The sequence below is a fragment of the Poeciliopsis prolifica genome, unplaced genomic scaffold, assembly GCF_027474105.1.
Source record: "Poeciliopsis prolifica strain line A6 unplaced genomic scaffold, Auburn_PproV2 SCAFFOLD001, whole genome shotgun sequence".
Taxonomy (NCBI): domain Eukaryota; kingdom Metazoa; phylum Chordata; class Actinopteri; order Cyprinodontiformes; family Poeciliidae; genus Poeciliopsis; species Poeciliopsis prolifica.
In genome coordinates, this window is record NW_026562376.1 from 6,236,750 (window position 1) to 6,252,086 (window position 15,337).

General features: G+C 36.8%; 1 protein-coding gene across 3 annotated transcripts in view; it reads right to left on the minus strand.

Moving 5' to 3' along the window:
• ano3 (anoctamin 3) overlaps positions 1-15,337 on the minus strand; it is a 68,878-nt gene that overhangs the window by 42,213 nt on the left and 11,328 nt on the right. For all 3 annotated transcript variants that reach the window (XM_055044214.1, XM_055044128.1, XM_055044301.1), the window contains one exon: positions 1,520-1,726. In XM_055044214.1, coding sequence (XP_054900189.1) covers positions 1,520-1,726 — 207 coding nt within the window. The remainder of the gene's footprint in view (positions 1-1,519; positions 1,727-15,337) is intronic.

Sequence of the window (15,337 nt, forward strand, 5' to 3'; positions counted from 1 at the left end):
TTGAAATCAGTTATTTGATTAAATGAAGGTGAGGCTTTATTTGGAGAAAAAAAAAACAATGTACTTTGTAGATCTACGAAATAATAAAAATGTCTGGAGATAAACAAGAAGCTTTAGAGTGAGTCCATAAAAACTTCTTAAATGCTTTTTCACCAACAGCCTCCAAAACATTTACTACCTGGAGGACCGGAAATATTCCCCTACTGGATTGTCTATCTCAGGTTTAAAAAGTCCCAGAGGCGAAATCTCTTGTCTCGATTCTTTCTTCATTTCATATAACTTCACACAGTTCGGCTGCTTGGTTTTCTCCCATGCGACCAAACGTTTCACGGGGGATGGTTAATGCGGTTGCACCACATGCTCAGTTTGGATAAAATGGGAGGCAATGAGCGGAAAACCCGAGGAAAAACATCCAAACTCGCATAAGCTTAGGTTTCTATCAAAAAAGAAGAGTACAGAAAAATCGAGTTATCGTGACAACAACTTTACAGACGGATGTATTTTGGATTAATGAAACACCTTAACTGCAGATACCATCCATCTGTTATTGGAGCCACTGGCAGATGGGTCATGTTGAGATTAAATAACAAACCTATGATGTGCAGCTGGTGAGCATTGAGATAAAACTGTCAGCTAAACTTACAGTAATGTCAATAAAACTTAAGAGGATGTAATATTATACCAGGTCCAGCAGTCAAATCATGTCCTTGTCCTGCCAGGTGCTGTCTTTTTTTTTTTTAAACCCATCTGTCTATTTTCTGTTCAGATTGAGGTAGAAAAAAAAATCTGATGCTTGTCTCTGACATCTTGTCTCTCCTCAGTGTCACAGCTTGTCAAAATTTTAAGAGAAATGACAACCGCTTGATTTTTCCTGAAGGTATTTCCAGTTTCACATCAAACACTTGCACAGAAGGTATTTTTAAATCTCACTAAAATAAAATTGTGCCTCTGCTTAAAATAGACCTCTCAATCTCACTTATTTCTGAATATTCCCCAAGACACCAGACAAGTGGATAATTCTCCTTGGATATAGGCAGCTCCATGCAACTCATCCATGTGAGAATGTATAATTTCCTCAATCTTTTGAGCTGATTTTGCTTCATTATTCCATCAGACAGCTGTGACTTTACAGAATGTTTCACAGATGCCCTGCAGGATTATAACAATCAGCGTGTGCGCTTTGAATGTTACTACAATCATGAAAATCTGTGCAGCTGCCAGCTTCGTTCCATTTCAGTGTAGTATTGAGAACAAAGATAGATGAGAGCACTAAGACTGTGTTTGAATTTATCGGTTTGTAAAACCAGGTGCAGCAGATGTTCTTTAGCATTTACAAACCATAAAATTTAATATTTACAGCAGGCCTTGCAAGACAGGAGGGATTCAAACAATAAAACCAGGCGAGTTAAAGTCCAGACATAAGTAATTGTGATTCATCACTGGAAACGACAACATTGGTAAACTTTAATGCGAAGCGCAATCACTGCAAGCCGCATCTCTATCCAAACCGTAGACCTGCCTGTCTGTGGTGGCAGAAGGCTGCAGGACGTGCTGATGCTCTGACTCAGATCGTCGAGGTCTGGTTTGGGATCTGGGCTCAGAGGCACAGACAGGAAGTGGTTGAGGTTGATGGGATGCGTCTGACTCTGAGCCAGGCAGGGCAGGCTGCGGCGAGACGGCTTCAGGCTCTTCTCCTTCATGATCTCGCTGATGCTGGTGTGCATGCCTGAGGAGAAGGAGAGAGAGAGAGAGATGCAGAAAAGAAGTTAAAATAAGTCTCTCTTTGCATCTGTGCTCGTTGTTTCTCAGTCCTTCTATTTGAGCAAAGAAAAAAGAGGACAAAATAAATGCCAGACCTAAAAAAAGCTGCATACAGCAAATAAACCACACCTGTAATATATACATTACAGAAAAATAAAAAGAAATCCAGTCAATCTGACACAGAACTGATATTTCTCTGTGACTTTATAGCAAAACAGTGTGTTAAAAACCAAAAATAGATAAACATAGATATTAAAAGCAATATGTAAATTAAAGTAAATAGTAATAAAATGTTCTCAATGGCTATGACTTGTTAGATACCAAGCTGTAAGTGTTAGACGCCATGCTCCAGATTTTCTAACTGGATGCTCTAATAAGTAGGACATGTTTGGACAGACACTTGAGGGATTATATAACCGCAGTGATGGTACGAACAGAGACCACCAACCTGATTAGTTTAACTGTAGGCTATGATAGAGGAATCTTTGCATCAAGAAGAAATACAGTGAAAGAAAATGCCAACTTTGATTGACATATATATTTTAGGAGACAATACAAATTGTCTCCTAAAATATGTTCTGAAATGTAACATCAATTCCTGCATTCATGTTTTTATCAGTTTCTTATTTTACTTAACATGTCCAGATTATTTTTGCAACATTTTTGTCTTAATATATTTATTTTTCTCTCTCAAGTCTCCACCTCTTTGTCTTCCAATTTATGAGTGTGTGTATAATTTGAAAAAAAAAAATTCTTAGGTATTCCAAAAACTGCACCCACAGTAAAGTAGTAAAGGTCAATAAAAATTCTAAAAAAAAAAACCTAATTGCAAAAAAACAGCTACACTGACTAATGGGAAGTCAATCAGATGAATCATCAGAATTATTCTGAACACATGTGTAGTCAGAAAAATGTTTGAAAAACACTTGAAACCTCTTCAGCCTCTAATCCACTCAGCTCAGTGCTGAAGCTGAATGTTTGAGTGTTTAATATCAGCCAGACAGTTTTATGAAAAAGTAAAACTTTATAACTTGATTGTTCCTTGAATCTAGCTGCTGCTATGCAAATACAAGCGCAAATTCAGCAACTTGATGAAACGTACCATGTTTATGTATTCGCTTTGCAGTTTTGATAATGTGTTTAGCATTGCACATTTTTACAATGAATTAAAACCACTGAAGTAACAACTCCACACACAGCACTGCTTCACCGCAGTAATCAGTTTCTCTGTTCAGGTTTGCTAAAGCTGCTAGAATAAATCCATAAAAAATTCAGTTTTATTTTATTGTCACAGTTTTGTTGATTACTGCCAATATAACAATTACATGTAATCACATTTTCCAAAACAAGTATAAACAAATCAATAAAAATAAATATAAGGAAGTGAGTGAAAAAGAAAAGCATGAAACCCCTTCAGACGCCAAGCAGTCCACCCTTTTTATGAGCTTAGCGGCATTAATGTCCGTCCTTCTTAGAACAATGCATTAACACCATCAGCACATCCGCTCCATCAAGCCGCATCCTTCAGATAAGCAACATAAAGATGCATCACTACATCCATCCATTTCCTTACACTCTTGTATCTAATGGGGTCGGGAAGAAGTGCTGGTGCTTATCTCCAGCTGATGTTCCGGGTGAGAGGCAGGGTCACCCTGGACAGGTCGCCAGTCTGACACAGGCATCAATATATGTACTAATTCTTTGCATTAAAGCATGACGAAATGTAGCATCAGATACATTAAACCAAGTCCAAACAGGCTAATTTTGCCTTGTAAGTCATAATCTGGAAGGTTTGGGTTCTGTTTTTGAGTTGGTTCATTTAAATTACACTATTTACCAAAATCTGCTTCCCTCCTGCCTGCTTTTGGGTCTAACATCAGTTTAACCTTTGACAGAGAATGTATTATTTGATAGTTCATCTTTGCATACTGAGAAAAGTAGCAAATATGGTCTCACAACAATTTAAAAATACATTTATTTGGTATTTCAACTCATCATGTCTTCACATACAGACCAGATGAGATGCATTTATATTTAAGCTATTGAATTACACGGTCCTTGTTTTATTAATGCAGTTTAAGGTTATTTTAAAGGTTGTTAGCAGTGACAAGCCACAGAATAATATTGGGTCAAGTGGATTTTGGAATAATCCAGAGGCTAATTACTATGATAAGCATCTTCTGTTTCATTGATCTTGACCTTCAAGTAAAGCTGTAGCTTCAGAGCTGGAGTTCAGAATAAACATTCATAAAATGAAGCCTCCCTCCCTCCCCTTTCTAAAGGGAACTTGACTTATTTTCATCCCAATTCCCCCCGCAGATTTTTAGAAACAGTCCACTGAAACATGCATTTATAATTCACTCCTAATGCCCCAAGGTGCCGGTGCTGCTAGCTGTACAATAACTCATTTTCATGACAGTCGTCTACATGGGGTTTCCCCAAACTGCTGGAGGAGAAAGGAGCTGGTCAAAGATGAGCCTGAAGACCCAGCGGAGCCAGAGATTCTGCCATTTATTTCCTGAGTGGCCCCACAGATATTAAACTAATGAAAGCTGTGAGATATAACTCACACTGAGAAAGCCAAAAGAAGTTAGGTGGACCATTAATGTAAGCTTAGAGCTACAATCCACTTATATAAATCAAAAATTCTGATGAGTTAATGAAATTCAAAAACCTTATTTAGCATAACAGAAACAACAGGAGTGAAGAAATAATAACTGATTACCTTTGGCTCCAATTAGATTATGCCGGTTTTGTTTGAAACATAAATTAGTTGCAACCCGGCTCAAAAAGTGTCTTAGCCTCCATCATCAGCATGGTGAACTGAGTAAGAGACAAGAAGGGATGTTCTGGAGAGAGCTGGAAAGCTTCACAGTCACTGATTTCTGAGCCCTACTTAGTGAGAGTTGCGCTAGTTTGCTATTTTATAGGAAAATAGTGAAATATGTCTACTGTCCAGTTAGGACTCCTCTAAGCTAATAAGATCACATGAGTTAGCTGCAAAACAAGCAAATTAGCAGCAAATTAGCATCAATCAACTTGAGCAGTTATTTTTGTAAAATTGTTTGGCAAGTACGAAAGGGCTGAACCGCCTTTGTAGATGGCAAAGGTTTATTAGTCAAACAAAATACAAAAGTTTTCTTTAACATATAGATTGTCAAAGTGAAAACTCTCACTTTCTACATTTATAATATTCATAAGATTTCTGTAATAAGCCACGATTCGGTAAATAATGACACTTTATTTGAAGGCGTGTGCATAAGACTGGCATGACACTGTCATAAATGTGACATAACTGCCGTTATAAACATGAAGGCGTCTTTATGAATGGTTATGATTGTTGTCATGAAGGGTTATTCGGTACATAATGATACTCAATGCAAAGTTGTACTAAAATTTGCATTAAAAGTCCACTAAAAGTGTCAGCTTTGCATTAAAAATGTCATCATTTACCAAATGACACTTTATGACAACATTCATAACCATTCATAAAGACTCCTTCACATTCATAACAGGGTTTATGACAGTAGTATGTCAGTTTTACACACACAAGACATCTTCTTCAAATAAAGTGTTACCTAAAAATGTTGACTCAAACTAATTCTAAAGCTGAACTTTATTTTCAGAGAGCTACATATAAGGCAGCTGTAATTTTCTGGTGCATTCACAAAGTGTACAAAAAGAATCGCCACTGCAGGAAAGACAACTTTCATCTGACAGCTGCAGCAGAACTGCTACAACTATGCAGTACTGGACTATAATTACAGTACTGCAGTACTATGTATCCCATTACAGTACTATGCAGTACTATGCACATAGAAAATGGGTCAGGCGAAAAGAGACCATGTCAAAACACTGATACGCAGAATAAAGTGTGGCAGGTGTGGCTAACTGTGTTTCACCATTTTTTTTAAACATTTATGAGATATAGTTGAGTTTATTGTGTATGTGTGAGAACAGAAGTTTAAATAGATAATTAAATAGCTCAGAAAGCAGCCAATCAAAGAACGCCCCCCTTGCTGACTGCTTTACAAACATTTGGACTTTAAGTACATTCAGTTACATTATTTCACAGTCTAACATTTTGAATCAATACTGAGCAGTGGCCTCTTAAGGAACAACTTAAAAAAGCAACATGCTAATTACTGAGCATAAGCAGTGACATTACGGAAAGTGAAAACTTCAGGGTCATGTTTGCGACTCTCCTTGTCCACAGAAAACCGTTTCACTCTCTCACAAAGCAGTAAATAACAGAGAGCAGTAAACTCAGCTCTGTGGATTACTTTCTAAAAGATTTGTTTCTGGAAGTCTTGTTTATCTTCACAATGCTCTTAAGTGGGAACTACATAGGTGTCATAAAACACACACCTTTAACGGTTGAGATAATCCCAGCAGACGTAGGCAAAGCTCAGTGACACATGAGGATTGAGCACATGAGGACTGTGGTGCAGTTTGTTGGTCTCAGTGGAAACAGGATGGTGTTGGTCTTGTTGCAGCTCACAGGATCAGAGGCTGTTATATGATAATAACCATCTGATAATCAGAGCTCTGTCTCCGTAACCTCATTTCTGCATGTGGACTCCCTCAACTCTTCTACGAGAGTAGCAACACTCTGAGAACGGTGCATTAAAGGGTTCATTAGTTCTGTATTTAATCTGTCAGTGCTCTGACTTAAACAAGTTTATGCAGGGAATAGTAATCGTCTGTGTGAGTGTGGCCTGCTTCTACTAGAAGGACTTCATATGGGATTCAATGACTGTCAAAAGTGTTGGATATGAGGGTAAAAATAATTCATAAAGTACATTAACACAAGACAAATTCTAAACATGTTTTATATCTGCAGATGCTGCAGGGTTCTGACCCACAAGAGAAACAGAGGAAATATTTTCATCAGTTAAATCTGTCACATGACCAGCAACGAGAATAAAACAATTGCTAAGTTTATAAATGTCCAAAATGTAATTTAGAAATCTAACAAAAGTACTATGTTTCACATAATCCAAATTGTACTGTACGCATGTATAACGATGTAGCTGTTGTTCAGACAGATTTTAAATTCAAAAAGGTTTTCATTTGGTCACCTCAGCATGCTGAATGCTTGAATTGTTCTGAAAATATTTACTAAGTAGCTCTATAGAGAGCTACGACATTTTAGGTGGTTAATAAATATTTATTAACAAAATAGAATGATCCAGAATTGCCACAGAAAAAGTAACTTACTCTTTCCTGGCCACATAAAAGTACTACATAAGAGTCTTATTATGAATTGATGTTGCAGCAATAGGTTGACTGGAGTTCATAAACCTCCTGATACGAGGAGTTGGTTATGGGAAGGTTGTGATTGATTTCCCAGTTATTCTCCTGTGATAATAAGATAAAATATATTCTGTTGTTTCTTACAAATGATGTTGTATTTCTCATACTTTCACTATGTGAAACTCCTGGCTTGATTTAGCTGTCATGACAAATGTAAAAATAGCAACAGAGTCTGTTTATTCGGCTTCTCTTGAGCATTTCTGTTTCAATTTGATGCTTTTGGTTTATCCCTGATGATTCCTTTGCTCTTATCTGCCTGGTTCCTACCACCAACCTGGTGGAAGAACACACATTTATTTAATATACAGAGAACTTTCATTTTTTTTCAAAAGCTTTTAAAACACTGCCAGAATCGGAAAAACAATCCTAAAAAGATTCAAAAATCTCAATCAATGTGAGAACTTAGGCAAAGAAGTCACACACAACGAATTCAGGTCACTGGGTTGTTTCCCATCATGCCTTGTATGTTTTCTCACCCAAAATCTTCAATTATTCATCTTTGTTCAGCTTGCAGGACTTCCAAGAGACACAGTTTCCAACTAAAAAGCAGTCACCATATGCACTTTGTTTTTTAAAAATATATCAATTTTTGTCCTCATCTTTTTGAATGGAAGAAGGAAAATAAGAAACTGTTCCTCCCAAGAGGAGCAAATACTAAAAGATGGTTCCAGTGTGATACTAATTTCTTTTTATTTGCTCCTATGTTGATAGAAACTCAACATAAAAGCAAAGTATCAGCTTCCAGATATGATCTTGGCTTTATTCCAAATGTATCAAGACCAGAGAACAAGATAAAAGGAAATGTATACTTTTCAATTCAATTCAAAGTTATTTTAGTAACCCTAAATGGAAATTAAATGTTCTATAGCACAATTAATCCAGATTTCTCCCTTTTTAAATTGAATCCAGACACTTTATACTATAAATTTAGCTTCTGATTTCTTAGAAGCGACAGGAGATATTTTGTTTACAGCTGACCCATTTTCTCCACAAGTTTATTGTAGTCAAGGCCTCCGAACTCCTCCATTTGACCTGAACATAGAGATGCAGAACACTCGACTATCTCTCATGTGGTCCGTTAAGTGAAAAGAGTCCAGTGATGGATGGCGACGTGTCCAGATTGTTCCCTGGCTCCCCGTCTGCGACAGCTGGGACGGTTCCAGTCCGCCTTAAACCCTGATGGGGTAATGCAGCGAACAAATGAATGCTTGACTCTTATGATGCCAAACGCTCCAAAATAAATACCGCTCTGGAAAAAATGAAGAGGCCACTGCAGTAAACCTCATGATTATTCCACCAAGTATTGGTTTTTGAATTAAAACATTAGCATTGTTGTTTCTAAATGAATGTAAACTTGTTTGTTTTTTCATTACTTGAAAAAACTGCATCTTCTTTCTTATTTTGACCATTTCTCATTTTCTGTGAACAAATAATAAATTGTTGCTGGGGATTTCGGAGACATGTTGTCAGCAGTTCATAGAATAAAAGAACAATGTTCATTTTACTCAAACATGTAGCTATAAAATGTAAAATCAGAGAAACTGATCATTTAAAGTTGTCTCTTAATTTTTTCCAGAGCTGTATATTTATAAAAAGGCATTTTATGCGGTCAACCTGTTCAATAGCCAATTGCAGCAGCTTAATTCATGTAGACGTCCTGACATGTGAAAGATTTTTAAAACCTGTTTGAAAACGTATTTTTACTGACTGGTATTTAAAAAATGAGATTTTACTTTATTTAACTTTCAGTGGTTTACAATGAGTTTGAATTGAGATTTTGTTTCATTATTATTAATATTAGCTTTGTCACTTTATCTTTGCATTTTGCTTCAGAAATGCCTGATGTTAAAGTGCTCCATGAATAAAGTTGATGATGATCAAACTGTGCTTCAGAAAAGACAAAGAAGGGGCTCTAATGACTTTGTTGCTTGGGACAGATGCGCCGTTTTGAGAACAACTGGGTTTTCAACCCGTCTCCATCACTCCATGCATTGTCAGACTCATTAACAAAAAGCTTCAGCTTTAGGCCAGACAATCTTGATTTACAGTTGCAGAGTGATGAAAATCTTGACTGTCATTCTGCTCTGCTCTCTTCCAGTTCCATTATTAGGCCAGCTGCCTCGCCTGCAGACGCATTGTGCGAGCAGTAGGAGGGTTTTTTATCCTGCACCTGGCAGCACATCAAAGACCAAAGAGCTGGGTTCACATCAAGTGCTAAGAGTAGCATTTATCATCCGCTGAATATTCAATTGCTCCTTTTTCCTATACAATTAGTCCTCAAGTTGAACCGGAAACAAATGAATATTGATGCTTGGTGGAAAAATGGAAGATTAGTTATTTAAAATCCTGTCTTAATTGTGCTCATCTTGTCCATTCTAGCAAGCAATCTGGTGTTAATAAAGCAAACAAACGATTGGAAAAATAAATTATTCGTGGAAAAGACCTCCAAAACATTTTGCAGAAATTATGATCGCGGTTTGGCTTATAATTTACCTAAAGTCAGATTTTCTGTGGAGAAGAAGGGATTATTAGATTTTCCATTTATAACCAAGAAAAACAAACCCAGGGTGACCAGAGCGGACCCACAGAGAGAGACTACAAACAGCTGAATAAACTTTTTCATAGCATTTACAACATTTAAATTGTTCAAGGTAATTTGAAAATAAATCCAGAGAAAACCACCTGCAGCCACCACCTTTCACAAACTGTCTCATGTTTGGATTATTCTAAGCTGACTGAAGTAAACTGAAGTTCAAAATCTGATTTTTTTTTTATTTCAGCTTTACAGAAATGTTTCATCACGTCCTACATAGTCATAGGAAAGAGAACAAAAGTTACAATTTTCCAGCAGGAGATACGACAAAAGGTCTAACAAAGATGCCAAACCATATGTATAGAAAGTTGAGTAGAAGGACAAAAGGTGCAGAAGTCACATGGATATCAGCTTGGGAGTATTGTAAATCAAAGCTCACTTAACAGCTTGGAGGATATTCCCAGGATAAGGACTGCAGCTGGAACCACACACAGCAAGGGTGTTGTGTTTTGTGAAAAAGGATCCCATATCAATTACTAAGTAGATGTAATTTATAGTACATCTACTTTTTAGTATGCCAATAATATTGTGATTGATATTTGGTCCTACTTAATATTCAGCTTTTTATTTTAAGTGCCAGTAGCTTGGAAACCTGTATATTTCTTGGTGCACTGAATGGAATGATTGGATGAGAAACCAGATTTGTTTCACTTGAGACTTTAGCATAAATCATTTAATGAGAGCAACAAAACTTCATAACATGAAAAGCAACATTTTTTAAACTCTGCCATATTCAGTCACTGTAATCAAGTACTTCAATCAACAGCAGAGTGACTTCATAAAGTTAAAAATAGCTCATAATCCCAAACGCTGCGCTGTTCTTGGATCACTGTCACCAGACAGCCTGGCCGTAAACACACCTCAGAGCAGATGGCACGTTTTACCCATGATTTAGGATCAGATTATGCAATCCTGGCACAACCACTGGGTTGCATCATTTGAGGAGATTAAACATCTTCATTTCCCTTTCCCCTCTGCAAGTCCCTGCCTCTATTACCACAATACCACCTCCTATCGCCCATCGTGGCTACAGATGGTTAACAAAGCCCCTCTGATGTCCGTATACTGAGCTCTTCATAAACTATATGGAACACAAATTTCAAGAGGGATTGTTTTGGTCCAGTGCTGAGTCTGTCGTTTTCTTATATCCTAGCAACAAAACAACCACAGACTTTTTGAGAGTCTGTGACTGCTATCAGCTCTTAAAAGTGTAAAAACTGGAAGCTGCACACACACTGGGAAAAAGAAGCTCCATTGTTTTTTCTTTTGTAATACTTTTGTTTTTGGATGAACATCATATTCCTCATTATATCAGTAATGTTCAAACTGGTGACCAGCTAATATCAATCGTATCATGAACGTAATGTTGGTATCCATAAAACCAACTACTTGATTGCATAAGAGGCCAGGTGGTCTGAACTGGACTATGCAAAGTTTTACAAAATAACAAATAATTTTAAAAAAACTATAATGTTTAATCTCTCTTAACAGCAGAAAAATCCGTGTGGAAGAATGAACAAACCTTAGGCTGAATATGATACATTTTCACTGCAGATAGATTTTTCAGTCTCTGTCAGTCCATCAGATGAAAAAGCAAAGAAAACTTTCTGTTCCAACAAACTGTACTGTATAACAACCCATCTTGAATGATGGGGATGAAACTGGCAATCTAGAACACACTTCCTCCAGCTGCCTGGTCAAACTGAGTAATCAAGGATCAAACGGAGGCTTGAAAATGACAGTTATCATTGCAGCACTGCAAAAATAGCACAGATAAAACAACTTCTGACTTAAAAACATCCAGCAGCCTTCTACCACATGAAACAAAGTCTCAGAGTCCTCTTGTATGATTTGGACAAAATTTCTAACAAAAGGTATTGAACACAGAAATCACAACCATCTATTTGGGGATGGCAGCAGTATGTCACCCTGTGGGGATGCAGACAATTAACAGAGACACACAGGAAGCCATGAGCAATTATTTGCAATTCTTTTCTACAGTCAGTTTAGGTTCGTGGGGAAGAGTCCAGACCTAAATCGAATAGAAATGTTTTCAAAAGCTTTGTCTGATTTGATTCAGATTCTTCTTTAAGAACTATAATTAGCATCTTTCAAAGTATTTATTTTTAGCCTTCCTACTCTTAGCAGACTGTATTAGTTTATATGAGAAGCAGACAAAATCCCTTCTGTGTCCCAGAGACCAGATGCTAAAATTGTTTTTAATTTTATTCCCAAACAAAGGAATAATTATTATAGTTCACATGTGGTGTTAATTAACAACAGTCTGTGTATATCCAGAGTATCCAGACCAGATCCTTCTGTTAACAAAAACATTTTATAACTCAATATATTCCTGAATAACCCAAAAAGATAAGATACTGCAACCCTGCTGCATCAATGAAACGTCTCCAAAGAAAAATTGCAATATATCACCTCTGGCAGCACTATATCACCCTGTGAGGATGCAGACAATATCTATCTGTGTGTTGTTTCCCTATTGAACACTTTGAATAGCATAATTATTTGTGCTATACAAATAATTGTGTTTCTACTGTCACTTTGCTTCCCCTTGAAAATCCTTCCTCTAACTGAAAATAGCTAATGCTCATTCTTCTTCCCACAGTAACAACTTCCTCACTGAGGAGTGTTGTTTGTGCTGCCTGCTAACACTTCAATATTGTCTATTCACAATTTTAAAGAAATGAAAGTTTGGAACGTTTGCAAATCTTTTGAATCAAGTTCCTGATTTCTCAAAGTGTGATTGAACGAACTGCTAACGTGATGCAAGATACTAATAATTCCAACTTTAAAACAAGTGTTATGGCTTTAATTCCTATTATTCCTACTAATGCAAGCCTGGCATTTAGCATTTGTAAAACATCAAAGTTTGACATGAAAAATAACTCAATATATTGACGTATTTGAGTTCATAAAGACCTATTTTTAAAGACTTGCCTCTCGCTTTATACTGATCAATTTACAGATTGTTTTTAATTTCTGAAAGTTTTTCACATCAACACATTTTCACATATAGCCCCTTTTATACATTATCCCTGATTGACCTTAAGGAAGTGCAGAATCAACTTAGAATTTCGCTTTAAGAGGATTTTTGCTGCCAAAAGCTCATTCCTTTCTCTTTCCCTTCAAAAGGGCATTCAGCAATTATGAAATTACTGAGCATCCCTTCTGCCCCTTCGCAAGTCTTTACATTAATCTCATCTCATCTGCTGCAGCATGTTTCCTGTGGGCTGGACTGACGACAGGAAGGGACTTAGTCTGAGCTATAAAATTAATAAGTTGGGCTATCCTCTGGAACGTCAACAAGACAGAAAAAACAGTGCTAGACAAAAGTAAATTTAAAATCTGAACAAAGAGAAGCATAAGATTGTTGATTCAAGCCAAATGAAATCACTTTTTGTTGGTTCCATGTGCATGTGGGTCACCTGGAGATTGATAAAAAACAAAACAAAGAAAGCAGTGAGAAAAGCGAGCAAAAGGAGAAGAGCCTCAGCAGGCTCAGTCACGAGCAGATCAGCTTCTTCTCATGGGAAGCCAGAAATCTTTCTAACACCTCGACCGCATGCATAAACACTCCCTGTTTATCAGCTTGAGTCATCATTAAAAACACAGACCTTTTCTCAACTATCCTCTAATTTTAGACAGCCAGGAACAGAAAGAACTCAAGTAATACTAATTCTCTCCGAGGAATTGCATTTCTGGTATAAAAATCAATACTGGTCCTACGTGTAATCGAGCTGCGATGGTTCCAGTCTTACTTACGAATTGGATCAGTTTACACTGAATCTTAACATGAAGAAAAATTTAACATGTTTTGTCATGTTAAGATTTTTAAATATAATAATATCTTCTATTTTCTGGCTGGTATTGATTTTCAGTTGTCTTGCATTATATAAAATGTTACTTTTGTCTAATTTTATAAAACATATAGTACTATTAACATGAGGTTTTACTAAACAGACAAAACATTGTTTTTGCCCCCAAAACAATTGCCCCCAATTTTCTGATTGGCTGTGGTTCCTTCCTGCAGGAGAGCATTGGCTGGCATGATGCTGCCATCACCTCACCGTTCTCCGTCTCCTGTTAACTTTTCACTTCCATGAATGTAGAAAGTTCTCCTGACCAGCTGACCTGTTGTGTCTCTGCTCTGTCTCCTCTCAGCTCCAACTGCTGGTACTGAGCCCGGTTCTGATTCTGCTGGAGATTTCTTCCTGTTAGAGGAGAGTTCTTTCCCTCAACTGTCGGTACAATCTGAGGGATTACTGTAAAATCAACGACACAAGATAAGGGACTTGCTCTCGCCCCCTGCTGGTCAGGTTGAGCGACTCCAGTGATTCCATGCAGCCTGCTGGGTTTTCTTTGGTACAAAATGTTTAAATAATTAACTGAGCTTATTGTTAACCAATTGTCATTGGAATATATGTTATTGAACTCAAATTATTTCAAAGTGCATTGAGACGACTTTTGCTGTGAGTTGGCACTATATAAAATTAAACACTTAAACAAATGAGCCCCAACAACCAATAAAACAACCAATACACCAACTCCAAAAACCATTAAACCAAAACAAAAACTCAAAAAACCAATGCAAAATCCCCAAAACCCAATACAAAACCAAACATAGAAATTAAATAGCAAAATAACATTTATTAATTTGTATCTATAGGGTAATATCACAGCTATGTCAAGAGATTTTAGAAAGTCATTTTAATTCTTAGATTCCTATTGATCCTAGTTATCAAAGGATCAAGTTTGGTTTATTAAAACCCTCTAAGGTGTATGGAAACATATACGTGATTTGAGGTGATGTATCAGCAAGACTCTGCCGAGTCTCACTTTCAACTTGAATTTGAAGTGCACATTATAAACTAGTTTTTAAATTATGTTAATAGACGAAGTAAAACCAAAGTTATGCTAAAATATTTAAACCATCTTTTTTCAATCAGCGAAATTGTAAAACCTGCTCTGCTGAGCAACTGAGAACTAGGCGGTGCTGCATAACTACACGGCCTAGTTCTCAGTGGCTCGAAGCTGAGACACTCCCCCGCTGTGATCCCTGGAAGACGGAGGAGGATGCTGACGGTGTGCCAGGAGTAAGAAGGTTCCAGCCCCGGCGAACATGGCTGGAACCACATAAACGGCTTATCTTCACATAGTTCAAAAGAGCTTTTTTATTCTATTTTGCCACTGACGCAGTGAAAACAATTTGCCACAACACAAACAAAAAATGCAACAAAAAATACATTATTAGGAAAAAAGTACAAATGGAATGATATTGAAGTAGGAGATCGCTAAAATTTTTTGCCCTCCTGATCTGTATGTCTTTAGTTTCACTGCCCAGTCTTCACAACTATTGGAAGCAAAACAATATTTTGTTTCCTATATTTGTACATATTGACGTTGAAATTTATAGTATACTTTATGCTATAAAGTAAACAGTACAAAGCATAAACCATAAAAAACATTTCTTATACATGTTTGTGGGTTTCACAGTGAAAATTTTTTTTTCTACTCAAATTTGATCTTTTTATGTGATTTAGGCCCAAAATACAATATCAGTGAATCAAATGACAAAAATAAGAGTAAATTGACAAAGTGTAGGTTGTCCTGAAAAGAAAAACATTAATATAAGGCAATATTAATGGTTTC